This window comes from Stegostoma tigrinum, chromosome 30 (assembly GCF_030684315.1).
Source record: "Stegostoma tigrinum isolate sSteTig4 chromosome 30, sSteTig4.hap1, whole genome shotgun sequence".
Lineage (NCBI taxonomy): Eukaryota > Metazoa > Chordata > Chondrichthyes > Orectolobiformes > Stegostomatidae > Stegostoma > Stegostoma tigrinum.
Genome location: NC_081383.1, coordinates 26,135,372 through 26,154,727, shown reverse-complemented (window position 1 = coordinate 26,154,727; position 19,356 = coordinate 26,135,372). Strand labels below are relative to the sequence as shown.

General features: G+C 40.3%; 1 protein-coding gene across 1 annotated transcript; it reads left to right on the top strand.

Moving 5' to 3' along the window:
- The first annotated feature begins 3,148 nt into the window (after nucleotides 1-3,148).
- ndufa11 (NADH:ubiquinone oxidoreductase subunit A11) lies at nucleotides 3,149-16,568 on the top strand. The gene is made up of 4 exons (XM_048559425.2): nucleotides 3,149-3,285; nucleotides 6,098-6,190; nucleotides 9,207-9,329; nucleotides 16,397-16,568. The coding sequence occupies exons 1-4, from the start codon at nucleotides 3,207-3,209 to the stop codon at nucleotides 16,507-16,509; spliced, it is 408 nt and encodes a 135-aa protein (XP_048415382.1). The 5' UTR covers nucleotides 3,149-3,206; the 3' UTR covers nucleotides 16,510-16,568.
- Nucleotides 16,569-19,356: the final 2,788 nt, after the last annotated feature.

Here is a 19,356-nt window from a genome sequence, read left to right as displayed (position 1 = left end):
CGGTGGTAATTGTGCATAGCTGCGAGTGGCTTTGAACGTGATGTTTTGCAAGTAGAGAAAGTTTCAATTTTATGATGTGATAGGTTTGGGCTAGTGTGCCTCTTAATAAAATAAGGACTGGCTAATGTAAGCTCTTTTACATGCAAGTTTTTGGTGTTAAAATGCTGAAAATTGAGTTGACTCATATGGTATCTTCCAAATTTGAAGACTTGATAGATTTACCATTCCGTAACCTTAAAAGTGAGAAGACAGTATTTCAGGTGTATAAAATGATAATATCACAAAAAAAATGCAACCTATGCAAAATCTCAAGATGGGTTGAGAATGGATTGCTTCATAATTATATACCAGCTTTGCTTGCATTTCCGGATGGATATAGAAAAATTCTGTAACACTGTTCGAAACAACTATGGAATTTTATCAGCGTATTAGCTAAAATCTCCCTCACCACCAACCAACATCTGCAAAAACAAATGAACTTCTTATTCAAGTCATTCAGTGTTAGAAATTTCATTATGTGAAAATTTGTGGTTGCACTTCCTTACTGTCACAATTCTGGAGTTTGTACATCAGACATCTGAATTATTAGTTATCTCTGCAAACAGATCTGTCCCCTGTAATCTGGACATTTTTTTCTGCCCAATATCTAAATGAATAATAAGCACAGCTTTGGGACTGGAACAAAGAACACTTGCTTCATTCCCCTATTCTTGGAGCATATTGTATTCTATATTACAAATTATCTTCTATTTGCAGAATTCAAATTTGATAGACACTCTTACAAAATGATCAAATAGTTTTATTTGCAATAGATACAAATAAACAAAAGTTTACACAGTGAAATCAGTATCTGTAATATGTAAAATAAAAAATAGATAATTTGATTACCTCTGACCACATTTATAACTTCAAACTGAACTGATTGCTGTTCAGGAATGTTACATCACTCATTACAGTTGTAACTAGTGAGTTGAAATACATTAGGTATTTTATTCCCTGTACTTGTGTGAAAAATACTAATCTGTCTGTGAACTGAATTCTCTAACCACCAACTGTCACTTACAGATGGCTCCAGCCAGAGCATGGTTCTCTTTTGAAGACCCGAAAATAACTGTGATTAGAGTTATTTCCCACTTGAACTCTAAACTGGGGGCTGATGCACACTCCTCTGCCTCTGAATAAAGGTCAACAAACAACACAACAAAGTAACTGCTCTTATACAGTTTTAAATGAGGCATTGGGACATCAGCAGCCAATTGTGATTTCTGTTTCTATATCTTGTGTCAATGGTGTCCCTCAGTGACATTATCTCATAATACATTTATTTATTTACGTGTATGCTTCTGACACTCAGACCTCATCACCACCACCGTCGGACTGCTGCAGTACCTTTCATTTGTCACTGTTCATCTGGAGTAGAAATTTCGTCCCCAGTTAACAGTAAAGGCATTCCCAATCCCAATGCACTAACTCCATCTCTGCCATGAGTACACTTTGAGGCTGAACAATACTACTTGCGAACTCACCAACCCATTTAATCCTGAGCTGAGATGTGACCCTTTACCCAAGACTACCTACCACCTCGTTGCAAACGTACCTGTCCGTGTCCTGTCCCAATCCACCTGTTACCCAGATAGAAATATGGAAAGTAAATCTTGCAAGCAACACATACTGGTCTGACTCGTTGATATTTCAAAAATGGAGCTCCGTATGTTCACGTCAAAGTATAACTTTTGTTACAGGTGTTTTTTTTTAACCCTCTCGAATGCTGTAATGCCTGTATTACCTCCAGCCTTGCCTAATCTACACATCCCTGAACACTACACGACAGGCAATTTAGTATAGCCGATCCACATTGTAATACCCTACTACTCAATGTTTCCCACACTGACAGAAAAGCAGAATAGCGAGCTGCTGGAAATCTGAACTAAAACAAAATAAAACCAGAGAATACTGGTGAAACTCAGCAGGTCTGGCAGCATCTATGAAGAAAGAAAGGCCTCGACACACAAACTCTGCACCTTTCTCAACAGATGCTGCTTAGAAACAAAAACAGAAGTTGCTGGAAAATGAGATAACGAAGTGTGGAGCTGAATGAACACAGCAGGCCAAGCAGTATCTTACGAGCACAAATACTGATGTTTCAGGCCTAGACCCTTCATCAGAAAAGGGGGATGGGGAGAGGGTTCTGAAATAAATAGGGAGAGAGGGGAAGGCAGACCGAAGATTGATAGAGGAGAAGATAGGTGGAGAGGAGCGTATAGGTGGGGAGAGGTCAGTCCAGGGAGGATGGACAGGTCAAGGGGGCGGGATGAGGTTAGTAGGTAGGAAATGGAAGTGTGGCTTGAGGTGGGAGAGGGGGATAGGCGTAAGGAAGAACAGGTTAGGGAGGCAGGGACGAGCTGGTTTTGTTTTGGGATGCAGTGGGGGGAGGGGAGATTTTGAAGCTTGTGAAGTCCACATTGATACCATTGGGCTGCAGGGTTCCCAAGCGGAATATGAGTTGCTGTTCCTGCAACCTATGGGTGGCATCATTATGGCACTGCAGGAGGCCCAGGATGGACATGTCGTGTAAGGAATGGGAGGGGGAGTAAAAATGGTTCGCGATTGGGAGGTGTAGTTGTTTATTGCGAACCGAGCGGAGGTGTTCTGCAAAGCGGTCCCCAACGTAGAGTGAGCGACACCGTCTACAGCGGATGCAGTATACCACTTTGGCGGATGTGCACGTGAACACTGCTTGATGTGGAAAGTCATCTTGGGGCCTGGGATGAGGGTGAGGGAGGTGGTGTGGGGGCAAGCGCTGGAAAAGTTCAGGAGGTCTGAAAGCAACTGTGAAGAAAAAAATTAAGAGTTAACGTTTCGGGTCCAGTGACCTTCAGGATACTGCTTTAGACCCTGCTCAGTTTCTCCAGCATTTTCTGTTTTTGATCTCCCACCCTGAACCTCAGCCCATCCGAAACTCTGCGAGCCCCAACTTTAAGGCGCATCTAATCCACCTCAGTCCACCCCTCAAGGTTGGCCTCGAAGTTGGACCATTTTGGTGCACAGCAGCCAGACTCCAACGCCAGAGTATCGCCAGGGTCGACTGAGGGCGACATCACTGCTCATGCGCGCCGTCGATCACGTGATTCTCGCCGGACGCCGTCTTCTCGCGATATCTGTCTGGTTTCCCCAGTGACCGTGTCCTTGAGGCGCTCGGCTCGGCTATGGGTTACTGGGACTCGGCAGATGGAGAGCACTGTCCCACCAAAACCTGGGCCGCTACACAGGCTGGGGCCGGCCTCGGTGAGTGTTGAGCTCAGGCGGTGGAAACGGGAGTAGTACGGAGGGGGAAGGGAAGAGCTCCATTTGAAACTTTAACCTTTACAAAGTGGTGGTACTGGGCAGGAGGCACTGAACATTTTATTTCATGTACAAGCTCAGCTCGGGGTGGCCTGGCGGGCCCAGCTTGAAAAGATGCTGGCAGCTGATTGAACAGTAATTTGTAACGGGACATTTATATCTTTTTAATCAATCTGCACAGATGTGTTATGACACACTTTTAGAGCGGCTGGTACTTCAGATGCTTGTAACTGCTTTAGAACAAGATGGTTTCCCATTTTAGATTTTATGAGCATATTCTCAGGGATGAATCTGGCTCATCTGTGATAGTGAATAAAACCCACCTCTAGTCTCATGTAACTTAGGTATACAGTTTTTCTGAAGCCATGTATGTTTTCTTTCAACTTCATTTTGTCCTGTACATCAGAGCATGGACCTCTTTTGCTCTATCTGCCTTTAATGCAAAAATCAGGACTGGTGCCCACTAATAATCTTGGCATTTGGAAGTGATGTTTGCCTTGACCCATGTGTATTAACTGTTTATCTCTCAGAAGCCTTTGACATGCTTCATCATGTTATTCTTCTCCAGCCTGATCAGATGAGATTCTCTTGGTTTCCCTTTTGTCTCTTCCCACTAGACAGATGATTTCTTGCAATAGCTTTTCTTCCTGTCTCTGCACTGTTAGGCTCTCAACATTTGCCCCTGCCCTCCCCAATTTGTCACCTACATGGTGACTCCTAGCAACATCATCTCTAGACTCTGGGCCTGCTTCTTTATGTCAGTTAATGCCACCCAGCTCTTTCCTCCAATCTCTTGACAGCTCAATTGACATTGTATTTGTCAGATTGCTTATCTGTTGTTTCAGCTTCACTCAGACTGGACAATCATCTTTCAGCTCACGTCTCATCTGTACTCTTGTCATTGATTCCATGTGACACCAATATACAAAGACATCTAGCCACCCCCACCCCTCCCTCAACTGCATTCTGCAGTTCCTCACCATTTAAATTATATTTTGCTCCCCAAAATTCCATCTGCCAGCTTTCTGCCCAGTCATTTAGCCTGTCTGTATCCCTTTGCAAACACTCATCTTACCCGCACTTGCTTTCCAACCCATCTTGTTGTTAAATTTGTTGATGTTACAATGCATTTGGTTCTTTTTATCTAAATTTTTGATTTTGATTATAAATAGCTGAGGCCCAGCCCTGATTCTTTCTGCCTCCTGTTTTTCCAGTTTTCCAACTGGAAAATTACCTTTTTATCAAGATTCTTATTTCCTGTTAGTTAACCGAACCTTTAGTCACGTTACTGCATCAGCCCTCCAACCATGAGCTTAAGTAGTAACCTTTTGTTTGGTACTCTGAGTGTCTTTTGGAAATCTGATTACACTGTATCTGCTAGTACTCCTTTGTCCATCTGCTTGCTAATAAACTAGTCAAACGCAGTTTCCTTTTTGTTGACTATGCATGACATGTAAACTGCTTTTCTAAATGTCCTGCTACTGCTTCCTTAATATTGAATTCTCTTTTTTTTGCCAAGGACAGACTTAGGCTAACTAGCCTGTAGTTGGCTGCTTTTTGTCTCCACCCTTTCTGAATATGTATGCTGTGGTTTTCCAATCTTGGCTTTTCCAAACTCCAGTTTTCCAATAGCCATGGCAAAATGTTTGGAGTTTGGAAGATTGCAGCCTGTTGTTTTAACATTTTAGGATGTAGGCTATCAGATCTGGGAACTTGTCAGCCTTTAACTTCCATTGTTTCCTCATACATTTTCTCTAATGATTATGATAAATTGTAGCTCCCTGCTCTGCTTTAAGCCTTGATTATCTAGTATTCTTGAGATGCTTTGTAAGTTCTATTGTGAAGACAGAAACAAAGGCCAAGGTCTCTGCAATTTCCTTATAATCCATCCATAATTCCCTAGTCTCTTCCTCATAATGGACCAATGTTTACTTTAGCTACTCTTTTCTCTTTAGATACTCGTGGAAACCATGACAGTCTCTTTCTAATTCTTGCTCATTTCTCTCTTTGTTTTTAAAAAGGCATCCTTTTGCTGGTTCTGAAGCTTCCCCGATGCCCTGGCTTACTGCTAACTTTCTATTTTGTACTTTTGATAACGTCCTTAACTTTCTTGGTTTGCCGTTTTCTCAATGGAACACGTCTTTGCTGAGAGTTATTAAACTTCTTGCATGTGTGCTATTGATTTTTTTTTTAACCATCTTACCATTTCACCTATTTTCCCATTCTAGATGAGGCAATTCTGTTTTAATGCCCTTGTCTTGTTTTTGTTTAAGTTTAAGACATGAATCGTTTAGTGAGTTCTTGTACTTTCATACATGTGTATGTGTTGATTGGATGGAATGCACCTTTTGTTTTTTAGTTAGGTTTTTCACTTGGCTATGTGATTATTTGAGTTTGAAACAAAGATAAATCTTCAGAGCAATCATATTTTAGATCTTCTAACTCAGGTTAGACAATAGACAATAGGTGCTGGAGCAGGCCATTTGGCCTTTTGAGCCAGCACCACCATTGTGGATGATCAGCCATGATCATAATGAATCAGTATCCTGTTCCTGCCTTATCCCCATAATCCTTGATTTCACTATCTTTAAGAGCTCCATCTGTCTCTTTCTTGAAAGAGATAGAAGGCTTGTGGATAACATTTGAGAATTGTTTGTGGTCCAGGAAGGCAGGGAACATTTAGTGTATTAATAGTAGTCATTTTCAACAGAATGTGAAATTTTGATGTGATTATCTTGTACTTTCTCTTCTCTAGGTCTCGTTGGCTCAGCCTATCATATTGTTGCATTGCCACCTAAAAATGTTATTGAAGCAGTGCATACAGCAACCAATGGCACCCTAACAATGGGTAAGTACTGCTTTGTGGATGGTATTGCCTCATCCATTGCTATTTTCAAAGAAGCTTGTTTCATTCATTGTTTCTCGGGAGAAACCATCTTCATCAAAATTTCTATTATTTTACTGGGTATGCTTCTGGTTTTGGGGAATATAGTTCTGCTTGACAGCCTGAATTCTTAGGAGGCATTGACACTCTGTGGGGTACTTCAATGCTCAGATCAGTGTGGGCTGCACTGACACACAATGATATTCACAACTCAAGAGAAGTTATACAAAAATTTTGCCCTAAGTATAAAAGTACCAGTGGGAACGAAGTATTAAGTAAGAGAAATGAGAATATTCTATTGAGTGTACTTGTTGAACAATTTGGATGTGGTTTATAAGCCACACTCTTTTGGAACGTTTCAGTAGTTTTGCTGAATTCTTATAAACCTAAAGTGGAACGATGACAACGTGACCAAAATGAATAGAATTTTAGGCTGTTTATCAGCAAGGGAGCTGTTTATGTGTTTAAAATGTGCAAATGCAAACAAAGGAGATGATGGCAACAGTTGTAAAGGAGATGTGAAGAGTTCTTTGTATGTGGTCTTGACAATTGACAAACAACGCAAGTATTGCTCAATCCTAATTATCCTTGGGAAAGTATGTGTACTTAAGGGTGAGAGGGAGAGATTCTTAGTTAGTAGGAAAATTGAGGATTATGGGAGAAGGGCAGAAAAGTGGGTGAGGTATGTCGTATGTTGAATGGCGGAGTGAGCTCAAGGGGCCGAATGGTCTCCTCCTGTTTCTATTTCATAGGTCTTGAGGTGGTGGGAACCCATGCTCTTAAACTATTGGAGTGCATCTGCTGTTAACTACAAAACAGAGTTCCAGAATTTTGACCCAGTGAAAGAACAATTTTATAATTCCAAATCATCAGGATTATCCGTGACTAAAGAGAAACTTTCAGATTGTGGTGTTTCCTTGTATCTGTTATCCTAGTCCTTCTAGGTGGTAGAGCTTTGATTTGGTAGGTGCTTGAGGAAGCCCGGCAAGTTGCTATAGTGTAGCTTGCAGATGGTAAATGCTGCTGCTACTGTATGTCGATGGAAGATCAAGGGAATGTTTAAGGTGATGTGCAGTGTTTATCAAGCAACCTGCTTTGGTTTTGTTTCTTTGTTGGAGCTGCCCTCTTCTCGATGTGTTGGAATACATTACACTTAACTCCTGACTTGTGCCTTTTATTGATGATGACAGAATTTGGAGAATTCTGAAGATGAGTTTACTCACTAAGGAATTCCCAGCCCTTGGCCACCTCTTGTATCCACTGGATTTAAATAGATTTTTCATTCAGTTTCAGGAAGGTGGTGACCCCCAAGAGTTAATAGCGGTGAATGTCAAATGAAAGTGATAGGTAATCTATTTTGGAGATATTCATAGCACTCATGATCTGAATGATACATGCCTCTTGTCAGCCCAAGCATGAGTTTTATTCAGGTCTGGCTGACTGTAGCCACGGACTGTTTCAGTATCTGAGGAGTTGTGAACTATGTTGGTACTATGCACTCTCAGTCAACATCCCCATTCTGATGTTATGTTGGTGGGACGATCTTTGAAATTGTTCTGCAGGAAAGAGACTAGTTGTTGCTGCCATTGTTTCAGACTGTTGAGGTAAAGTTGTATGATTGGATGTTGGAACAAAATTAGATTGATTTGGGGCAGCATGATGGCTCAGTGGTTTTCAATGCTGCCTCAGCGCCAGTGACCTAGGTTTGATTCCAGCCTTGTACTCCTGTCCATGTGGAGTTTGCACGTTATCCTCGTGTCTGCATGGGCTTCCTCTGAGTGCTCCGGTTTCGTCCCACAGTCCAAAGATGCCCAAGTTAGGTGAATTGGCCATGCTAAATTGCCCATGGTGTCCAGGGATGTGCAGGTAAGGTGGATTGGCCATGGGAAATGCAGGCTTATGGGGAAAGGAGGGTGGGGTGGATTTGGGTGGGGATGTTCTTCCAAGGGTCAGTATAGACTTAATGGGCCAAATGGCCTGCTTCCACACTGTAGTGATTCTGGGATTCTATTAAGATGGAGAAGGTATATGCAGAGACCTGAGAAGGAAGTAGTAAAACAAGATGTATATGGTGACACAAGGCCATTCAGCCTCTCGAGTCTACTATACGATTCAATGAAATCATGGTTAACCTGGTAATCTTCATTCTGCTTCTTTGCTTTATCCCCTAAACCTTGATTCCCTTAATCAACAGGAATCTGTCTATCTCAGCCTTGAATGTACGCGGTGACTTAGTCATGGCAGCCCTCTGCAGTAAAGAATTTCAGATTCTGAGAGTGGAATAAAGTCCTCCTAATCTCTGCCTTAAATTGGCTACCGTCCACTGGGCTATGTCGTCTGGTCTTAGACTTTCCCATGAGGGGAAACAACTTCTCCTGTCAAGCTCTTTAAGAGTCACATGTTTCAATTCAATCCAATCTCCCCTTATTCTTCTCCATATCTGGGATCAACCTAATGAACTGGACTGAATATCGCTGGACTGTTTCCATTGCCAGTATATCTTGCCTTAGGTAAGGGGACTAAAACTCTTCATGGTATTCCACGTGTGGTCTGACCATTACCATGTGTAGATCAGCAAGATCTCCTTATTTTTAAACTCCAGAAAGCCACACATCAAAGGTGAAACAGTTTAAGTCCACTTATTAAATAATACCAGTTACACAAAGTAGATCTAAATTATTCAAGTCTACCAAGAAAGTAAGGTAAAAAGACATGGTTAGGAATGAATATTAATTACATTTGAATCAAATACTTTAAAATAATAAGACAAAAAACTGGATCAATTAAAATATACCATTTTGTTTTGCATCCACATAAAGAAATCAGTTTGTATTAAGTATGGCCTTTTTGAAGATTGCAATCTGGCTTATTCTTGCCGGTACTGTTGATTGAAAACCATGTGTAATTAACAATTACTGTATGCTTTTATAATATATTGAGCCATGTAATAAACCCTGTGTCAATTTATTTGTTTCCTTAGCTGCACTTGGTGCAATCTTTGGAGTGACCACCTGCCTAACTTCTCAAATCAGAGGAACCGAAGATGATCCGTTGAATTATTTCATTGGAGGTTGTGCTTCAGGAATCTTTCTCGGAGTGAGAAGTGAGTGCTTGCTACTGTGGTTTGTTGCTTGAATTCTTTGAGAACTTTTTATGGATAATGGAAAGCACTACATTCAAAACAAATATTTCCTTCAAGGAAACTTAACAATGAAGGAACTAATTAAATTTAACCTTTTTTTGCAACTTTTTATTTTACATGTGGGACAAAGATGATATAAGGGACAAAGCGTAAATATTAGAATGCATCAGCTAAACAGGTCAGAGTAGTTAAACTGCTGAACAAAGAGAATTAAAAGCTCTTGAGCTGAATGTGTACAACATTTATAACAAGATGAATTAGCTAACAGATTGATTAGAAATTAATTCTGTGATACGGTCCCCATCATAGAGACATGCTTGCAATGTGACTACAGCTAGGATCTGGGTTCAAGGGTATTTGATGTTTTGGAAAGACAAGAAGGAAATAGGATGGGGTGGCACTTGATAATGGATAAGATCAGCATTCTAGTGAAAATGATTATGTTTCAGACAATCAACATGCAGAACCAGTTTGGGCAGGGATAAGAAATAATGAAGGAAGCAACCCACCACCGGGAGTGGTTTATAACTTCCCTTCAGAATTACACTGAAGAAAGGACTACGAAGCAATGAATTATTGATTGTAAGAGAAGTATCACAATAATCATGGTAAAGTTTAAATTTTCATTTGGATTAGACAAATCTAGGGGTTTGGGAGTTGGGTCTGAAGCTAACGGTTTAGTCTTGTAACCCTTTATAAAGATAGAGTTGGTTAATGTGGAGTAAGAAGATAGCTTAAAGGTAAGATGATGGAGAAACAGTGGCAGGCATTTAAGGAAATATTTTCTAATACCCAACAAACAGCAATTCCATTAAGATATAGACTCTGGAAAAGGTCTTTGGCTAGCTAAGCAATTTAGGGATGGTCGCAGATTGCACATTTTTTTTCCTTTACAATCTGGAAAGATTAGTGGTAGCCCAGAAGATTGTTAATATTTTATAAGACAGCAAAGATTATTTAAAAGTAACAATAAAGATGGGCAAGTTGGAGTATGAGGAAGAGCTAGTAAGAAATGTAAGTGCTTCTACAAGTACATGAAAAGGAGGAGAGTAAATAAAGAGCAAAATCAGAAGTTGCTGGGAAAAACTCAGCAGGTCAGGTAGTGTCTGCGCAGAAAAATTAGTTTAATGTTTTGGGTACCATGACCTTTCCTCAGAACTTTGCTTTTCCAGCAACTTCTGTTTTTGATTTACAGCATTCGTGGTTCTTCTGCTTTTATTATTTTATAGAGTAAATAAATAAGTTGGTCCCTAAGTGAGGAGACTGTTGGATAAATAATAGGGAACAACAAAATGGCAGAGCATTTGGGGGTTAAAAAGAAGTCAATAACTGCTTTCGCTGTAGAAGACAGCGTCTCAAGGACAGCAGAAAATCTAGAGACAAAATGGAAAGAGGGATTTTTTAAAAAATTATCATCACTAGAGCAATGGTGCCTTGCAAATTAATGAAACCAAAGGTTGACAGTCCCTTGGGCTTGATGACCTGTGTCCTAGGGACTAAAAAGTAGTAGTTGAAGTTGATGTAATCTTCCAAAGTTGTCTAGATTCTGGAAAACTCCTTGCAGTTTGGAAAACAGCACATCTTCCTAGAAAGAAGAGAGCTGTAAAGCAGGTCACTGTAGACTGGTTAGTCTAATGTTAGTTATTAGAAGAATGCTAGAATCCATTATTAAAGAGGTAGTGCAGACATTTCGAAAGTAACTCTGCTTGACTGCATTGTTAACATGGGTTTGTGAAAGGAGGATTGTTTGACACATTTATTAGGATTATTTGAGTATGTAACAAACCAGGAGGGAAAAAGAGCAACTGGTTGACGCAGTGGATTTGATTTCCCAAAATACACGTGATAAGATAGCACATGAAAGACTATTATTCAAAATTAGAGCTGGTAGTATTGAGTTTATTAAATTAGCAAGAATAGTGTTATGGCTAATTAACAGGAAACGTATTCTAGCTCTAAAGGTCAATTTCAGGTCGGAAAACTAAGCCAAATGCTAGGGCCTCAAATATTTACCAGCCCTAGTAATTTGGATGAAGGAACAGAGTGTATTTTAGCTAAATTTGCAAATGATGCAGAGCTAGTTAGGAAAATAAGTTGAGGAGGAACAAGGAGTCTACAAAGGGTTAGTTTAGTGAGTGGGAATAAATTTGGATGGGATATAACGTGGGCAAATGTAAGAACTTAGAACATTACAGTGCAGTACAGGCCCTTCGGCCCTCTGTTGCACCGACCTGTGAAACCAATCTGAAGCCCGTTTAACCTACACTATGTAAGATCTGTTTTGGCGGAACGAACAGGAAAGCAGAATATTATGAATAGAAAGAGGCTGCAGAATGCTACAGCGCAGGGGTATCTGGGTGTCCTTGTCCATGAATCACAAAGTACTTAGGAATGTTGGTCTTTTTTGCGATGGGATGGCATATAAAAGTATGATGTATTGCTACATTTGTATAAGACATTTGTGAAGGCAGTCTGCATTGGAAGAAAGGATTTCTCATTTAAGGCAAAGATGACCAATTTATTATTTCAGTAGGTGGTTAGTCTATGAAATCCTCTTCTATAGAAATAAGTGAAAGCTGTGTCATTGAATATATTCAGGGCTGAGTCTGTTTCTATTTCTTAGGCTCCTGTTCTTGTCTAGCTAAAGGCAATTGAGCTAATTTTTCAGTTTTGTAGATTAATGCCTGCCTGAACACATCAGTTCAGAATGAAGTTTGACAATTGGAACATGTAGCAGTAAGAGAATATTTTATAGGGATCGCAATTCAGTTAGAATTAGCCTAGTTAAGGCAAAGGACAAAGATAGACCAGGAGTGTAAGTACTTAGTTAGGGAAAGGCCAAATTATCAATCTGAAATGTGATTTCGCAGATGTGAACTGGAAGCAGCTACATAAAGATGTCAATTTGAGAACATTTTAGAACAAATGGGAAAATGTGGAAAAAGTGCACTCAAAAGTAAAAGGCTGAGACTCAGCAATCCAGACGCATCTGAATGTCAAAGGGCAAAGTAGGGTGAGGCAAAAAGAGAAGCTTGTGTTGGATTCCAAGTGCTAAATATTGCAAAAACTTGGAGGAGCACACAGTCTAAGAGTAAAATTAGACAGAAAATTAGGAAAGCAGAGAAAGGACATTTAAAAAAGTTGGCAAGTAAAATGTAGGATAATACAAAGATATTGTATAAATACATAATAATCTGGTAGTACAGAATTTGAGTATTCTTGAAAGGAGACTTTGCTAAGGCTTTCCACCTTACATTCACAAGGATAAATGCAAGAATTGACATATTTCAAACAATCACAGATTGTAATACATTAGAAAAAGGCTGCTTATTGGCTTCAAGTCAACTTTGGCCAAGATGTTCCAATGAAGGGAACAGCAGAGGATCAAAGTCTTCCCCAGTTCCCACGTAACTCAGGAAAAAAAGCACATCTTTGAAATTTAAGATAATTGCATGAACTCAACCTGAATTTTATTTGGACTTACTAGATGCAACGTATATCTGTATGCAGGGACCTGTACTGTGCAAACAAAAGGATTATGTTCAAGGGTAAATCAACAGGATCAGTGGAAAGTGTTCTGAAAAGAATGTTACCAGATGCAGAACTAGTTAAACCCTAAGGATTAAGAATGCTACTTGCCAGCAAAGACATTTATGGATATCTTAAGATACAAGAAACAGCTTTTAACTTGAAAGGATTCATCCCAGAAGACATTGGATAAAGTGTCTCAAGGTACTAACTGATAGCTGAAATGGAAGTTCATAGAAAGAAAGCAACTTATTGACCTGATTAGGAATTTGGCTAAATGGCAGGGGACAAATGACTTAATAAGGTAAATGGCAGACTTCTGTTCCTGTATTGATGGTACGTTTTAATTGCCCTATAGCTCCGTTCCCACTAGCAAGTGCCTAATTTCAATTTGAGATAACTGCCTTTAAAATAGGTAACTTCATACCCAGATTCTTGTGTTTTGTAAGTGTATGGCAAAAGAATTGACAGTCTTTCCATTGCTCATGATGCAAGTTACCATTGATGATAACATGCCCACCAGTTCAGTCAGAAATGAATAAACTGATAAACAAGTGGCTTTTGTGAGGAGGCCTTTGATTCTTCTTAAACTGAGGACGTTGTAGAGGACCAACGTGCTGCGTCAAGGCGTTGAGCAGCACCCCCCCCCCCCATCACTATCAACAACTACGAGCTGGAGGTAGTCCACAAATTCACATACCTCGGCTCCACCATCACAGACAGCCTCTCCCTGGACTCTGAGATCAACAGGCGGATCGGACGAGCAGCCTCCACATTCGCCAGGCTGACCACGAGAGGCTGGGAGAATAAAAAGCTGACTACGAACACCAAGATTGCAGTCTACAGGGCGTGCGTCCTCAGCACATTGCTTTACCGCAGCAAGACTTGGAGCCTCTACCTCAGACAAGAGCAGCGTCTCAACGCTTTCCACCTTCGCAGCCTGAGACGCATTCTGGACGTCAAGTGGACTGACAGAGTCACCAACACCGAAGTCCTCACCAGCGCCCAGGTACTCAGCCTCTTCACCCTACTCCAACAACGCCGCCTCCGCTGGTTGGATCACGTACATTGTATGTCGGACGGGAAGATCCCGAAAGATATGCTGTATGGGGAAGTGGCCATCGGCAAGAGAGCATGAGGACAACGACGACGACATCTTCATTTCAAAGACGCCTGTTAAAGGGACATGAAGTCAGTGGATCTGGACGTCGAGAGATTGGAAGATGTCGCAAATGATTGCTCACGCTGGAGACGGGAACTATGCAGAAGGCTGGACCGAGGAGAGGAGAAACTGAGGCTTGCCGCTGAGGAAAAGTGCGCTGGACAGAAAGACAGCAACACAGCAACAGTGGAGGAGAGTGTCTTCAAATGCAGTCGCTGCAACCGAGACTGTCACTCCTGTGTGGGCCTGTACAGCCACAACAGACACTGCGCTATCACCAGCAGCTGAATCAAAACTCTTCAGGCACAGATCCATGGTCTCTCAAGACTGACAGATGCCCCAAAAAAAAATTGGATAGATTCTGGTGAGCAATAGCTCAGTCAAGGGGAAATAATTATGGATAACGTTACTGAGATTAGCTTCATCTAATCTGCCTCAATGCATCGCTCACTAGATTTTTAATTTCATTGGACTAGTTTTCTACAAGGTCTTCCTACCCTAAACTTGTAATTTGTTTTGCATCTTTTCATTATCATCCTTGTTACATTTCTTTTTCACTGTTTATTTAATGCAAGTGCAGCAGTTGTCCTCAGTGACATCTTTAAATCATAACCTTTTCTGCCCCTTTTGGTATTTGGCATAGATTTTTGTTTGAATTGAACCAATTTCTTAGGTATGTGTGTGTGTAAGCCTATTTGGCAGGGATAACTCAAATTTTAATTGTTCAAAATATATGCTACATTAGGTAATATTACTGGTTGGTATTAAGTGATCTGAAAATATTGGTCATCTGTTAAGACAGAATGCTGAATATGGAAGTAAATCAGCAGGCAGGGCTCCACAGTATGCTTGCCCTGTTGGTTCAGCAGTGCCACTGGCAGCTGGGCCATGTCAGCCAAATGGGTAATGGCTGCATCCCAAAGTTACATACTCTATGATGAGATGCTGTTGACACTACCACCTTGCTGCCCGCGTTTGCAATAAAAGGATGAATGTAAGCACAATTTCAAGTTGTCAAATCACAGCCAACACTTGGGAAGTCTTCACTCTCGACTGGACTACAGGAGATTAGCAGTCAGGAAGGGTATAGAAAGAGCTGAGGATAAATGACCAGCTGACGGAGAAGTGATGGCATTAAAAACATCAGTTGACTTTGAGTCAACACTGCACAGTTGTGCCAGTGTGAAACTCTCACATCGGTCTCCACAGCCGCTATGGTGATTTTCAGAATGGAACTAACACAACCTATCATCTCCCAGGGTAAACAGATACTGTCAAGAGTAATAAGTTAGAGTTCCTGTTAAGTTGAATTATAACCCTGTGCCCAAATTTTGGGGTGTGGACTTCCTAACAAACTAAGTAGTCCTGGGTAGGACATGCAACGAATTACTGGGCTGATTCCCGAGTTTGTAGTCATTTGGGATGAATGGTGTCCTCCGAATGCCAGCCATTTAATTTTGTTGCTTATTTTTAGATTCTTGAACTATATAATGTACAGTTGCCAGCAGGGTAGCTAGCCTTTGAGAAATGATCAGAAAGAATGTAGGAGTTTTCAACAAATATATCTATTTTGGACGTTCCCGACAATGATAGGGATGAGTAATTGGGAGGTTTTCATTGTGATGATTCTCAGGTTTATTTTAAAAGTTATACAAGTTTGGGATATCGGAGTTAAGTTTATTATTCCCTCTTTTCCTGAATTTGGATTTCAGAGCTGTTTCTGTTGAGTTTGACCAAAGGGATCACAATTGAAGGACACCAATCAATGCACCTGAAGGATACTGCTATTTAAACTTGTTGTTTCTGATGTTGTCCACTAGATAGCACCAGATAGATGGTTTTATGGAAACATTAAGGACCAAACATGGTAATGCTCTCTCGCTAGTTTATTTCCCATGATTTGTGATTTAGTACAAACATTTGAAACTCTGTATGCTAATTTTCATATCCTAGCTAGCTTTTAAGTGCTTCTAATATGCTTCAGGAACTGTAATCCCTAATAGTAAGTGAATGAAGTTTGTGATTGTTACACGTTTTGCATGTGTTGCTCTAAGTGTGCAGTTAGTGTTTTCAGCTGTGTGGGGATCTTTCCAGAGTACACACTCAATGTTTCATTCTGTGTATTGATTTGTGTTTTTTTTTCAGTAATGTGAAACAGAACTGCTATAATTTTGCTAAAGAACATCTTTGTGAATGTTCAACATAATTCATTCAGAAGTATATTGGAATATCAGTAGGTATGGCAGCATTAATGTTGAGAGAAGATAAAGTTTCAGGTACATGAAACTATTAGAAATGTTACAATTTTAATGTGAGAAAACCTTCTTTCTTTCCACAGCTCATAGCTACATGACTGGAACCTCAGCCTGCCTTGGTCTTGGCACACTTGCGGCTCTGACAAAGATTGGCAAGATGGAGGGCTGGCGCTTATCAGGACCTCCAAAACTTTGAAAACATCACAAACCATAGTAATGTAGTGTATCATGTCCAATAAAACCAAAATTATTCTGCCTCTGTGTCACTTCAATAGCAAACCTGAGCTTTGTACATGTATTGTGTTATGCTACATGATGTAGCATGAGTGAAAGTAACTGCAATATTTCCTTTCTTAGCCTGTTTGATTTTTTTTCTTTTGGATAACATTTTGGAAATGTGCACTGATTTGTGTATTGTTTACCTCTCTAAAATGCAGTTGTGTTGATCAAACACTTTCCAGCCTCTCAATATCTCTCCTAAAGTACCCATTTTTTCTATTCAGTCATTTAATGTTAAGAGAAACTTGTTTATGTTTCTTATCCATCAGGAACCTCTGCCCATTTTCTCCTTCCCTTATTTAGGACCCTTAATGCCAATTTATAGTGTCCTGCAAGAGACAACGGGGGAAGAGATCCAGCATATTTAGGTTAGACAATGTGACTCTGAAATGGTGAGCAGGTGGCTAGGGCCCTATTCATAAGATGCCAATCTTTTAGCATGTGAAACCCAACAGTTGCATTCACCAGTGAATGTAGGCTTGTACTCAGTAGTAGTAGAAAGCCCACTGGCAGAGCTCTCACCTAGGATATTGTGGAAAATGAGCTGGTTTGACTGTGCCATTTTGAAGATTAAAGTAATTAGTAATCATTTAAAGGTGGTTTGGTTAAAGAATCTTTTTACAATGTTCACTTTGATACAGTTTGCGTTCTCTGTTTGAAAACAATATTAGAATCTGTCCAGCAAGTCAACACTGCCCCTCCAAAGAGCATCCCACCCAGACCCGTTCTCCTACACCATTTCCCATGTCTAATCCACCGAATTTACATGCCCCTGGGCACTTCAGGCAATTTAGCATGGCCAATCCACCTAACCTGCACATCTTTGGACTGAGGGAGGAAACTGGTGCACCTGGAGGAAACCCACGCAGACACAGGGAGAATGTGCAAACTTCACACAAGACAGTTGTCTGAAGATGGAATCGAACCCAAACCCTTGGCGCTGTGAGGTAGCAGTGCTTAGCACTGAACTGTTGTACCGTCCCTTTTCAGCGGTAAAATTTTACATCTAAGACAACAATGTTTCTGACAATAATCAGTCAACTGTAATGCCATGTTTAATTTCATGTGACCTGCACAGTAATGATTCAGTGACATACATGATTCCCATAAGTTTATATTTAAATATTGATGATAAACAGTCAGATAGTGCAGTGTACCCACTGTGTACATGTCATCATAAAGCATTGAATATTCTAAGTTACATGACAATACATGTAAAACTCAAGGACTTTTTTTTAAAACTGCATTGTTGCTTCCACCTGTGCCCTGGCAGAGTTCAGTCTTTCAACTCCTGGAGATTTCAGGTGAATCCCAACAGCAAATCTCTGCGTTTCTGACAGTTAGAGTTTTATAACAATGATAGGACGGTCTGTTCCTATGTGCTAGTGGACTTGTGGGAATGTAGATAGTCTTAATAGTAGACTGGATTGTAAATATTTTAAGAGAAATGTTAAGTTTGATTATTTTTTTCACTGTCTGGTTTGGGTAGAGTTCTGGGGAGTAGCCTAGAAAGACCGAAAGTGCCAACTTTTTGTACACTGGCATGACTCCCAAATATGATCCCAATGCAGTCAGTTAATTTATCCCAGAGTAGGGAACTAGACTGGGATGTTTATGCCTTATAAAACTCAGCATCAGTTCCAAGAAGTATTTGTCAATCATTAAGATATCTGTCTTTCCATTTGATGCTGGAATTTAGTCAGTTAGAACCCTGACTGTAGGGGCCAGTTTTGCAACAAGTAAAGCAAACTTCCAAAATTCAGCCCTGCAGAATGTTATCAGTGTTTCTTTTAGTTCCCCCAAGCCTGTTACAAACTAGTGCTTCTAATTGTTTGCAGAGGATGGAAGAGTGATGTCTGTGGCACACGTGTGGAATCGCATTGCGTTTAATTTTTTTTCTAAGATCATGCTAATTTACTGCCATGATCTGTTCACGTGAAACCAAGAGGTGAAAATTCATCATTCCATGAGGTTATTAGTAACAGCTGTGTGGGTAACAGTAGCACCACTGACTAAAGTGCTTTCTATAATGGTTTATTCTTGAGCTACTTAAGCACAAAACATCAGCACTAACTTCCTCAGCTTTTTATTCTAGTAAATTAATTTATTGAGCAAGACTTTTGCTTAATCGGATCTCCATCCTCCTGTCAGTCTGCTGTTCTGTCTGTACTCTATTTTGATAACCTGTATTTTAACCACCTCTTCCTTCTCTCCCCTGAGTTATACTGAATTGATGACAGAAATAGAAATTGCTGGAAAAGCACAGCAAGTCTGACAGCATCTGTGGAGAGAAATCAGAGTAGATATTTCAGGCCAAGTGGGGAAGGGCCACTCGAACCAAAGCATTAACTCATATTTTTTCCCACAGATGCTGCATGAGGTAATGTTTCACGGAGAGTGACCCTTCCTCAGAAGTTTGGAGGAATGGTCACTCGACCTGAAATATTTACTCTGATTTCTTCCCACAGATGCTGTCAGACCTGTTGAGCAGTCTAGCAATTTCTATTTTTGTCTCTGATTTAATGGCTTCCGCAGTCCTTTTTTAAAATACTGAATTGATGTTTAATATGATAAAATATCTTTTTGTGACTTTTTAGTCAAGTAGTTTAGTGCCACGAGATGAGACATGTTCTGTAATCTTGTCATTTACAATCAAAGGTTCACTTCCATTACAATATGTGCTTGTAACATAGCGACCAATCTAAGACATTTCTTATAAGTGGAATATAAATGCTAGGAGTAACAGAAGAACTGGGGAGAGTGA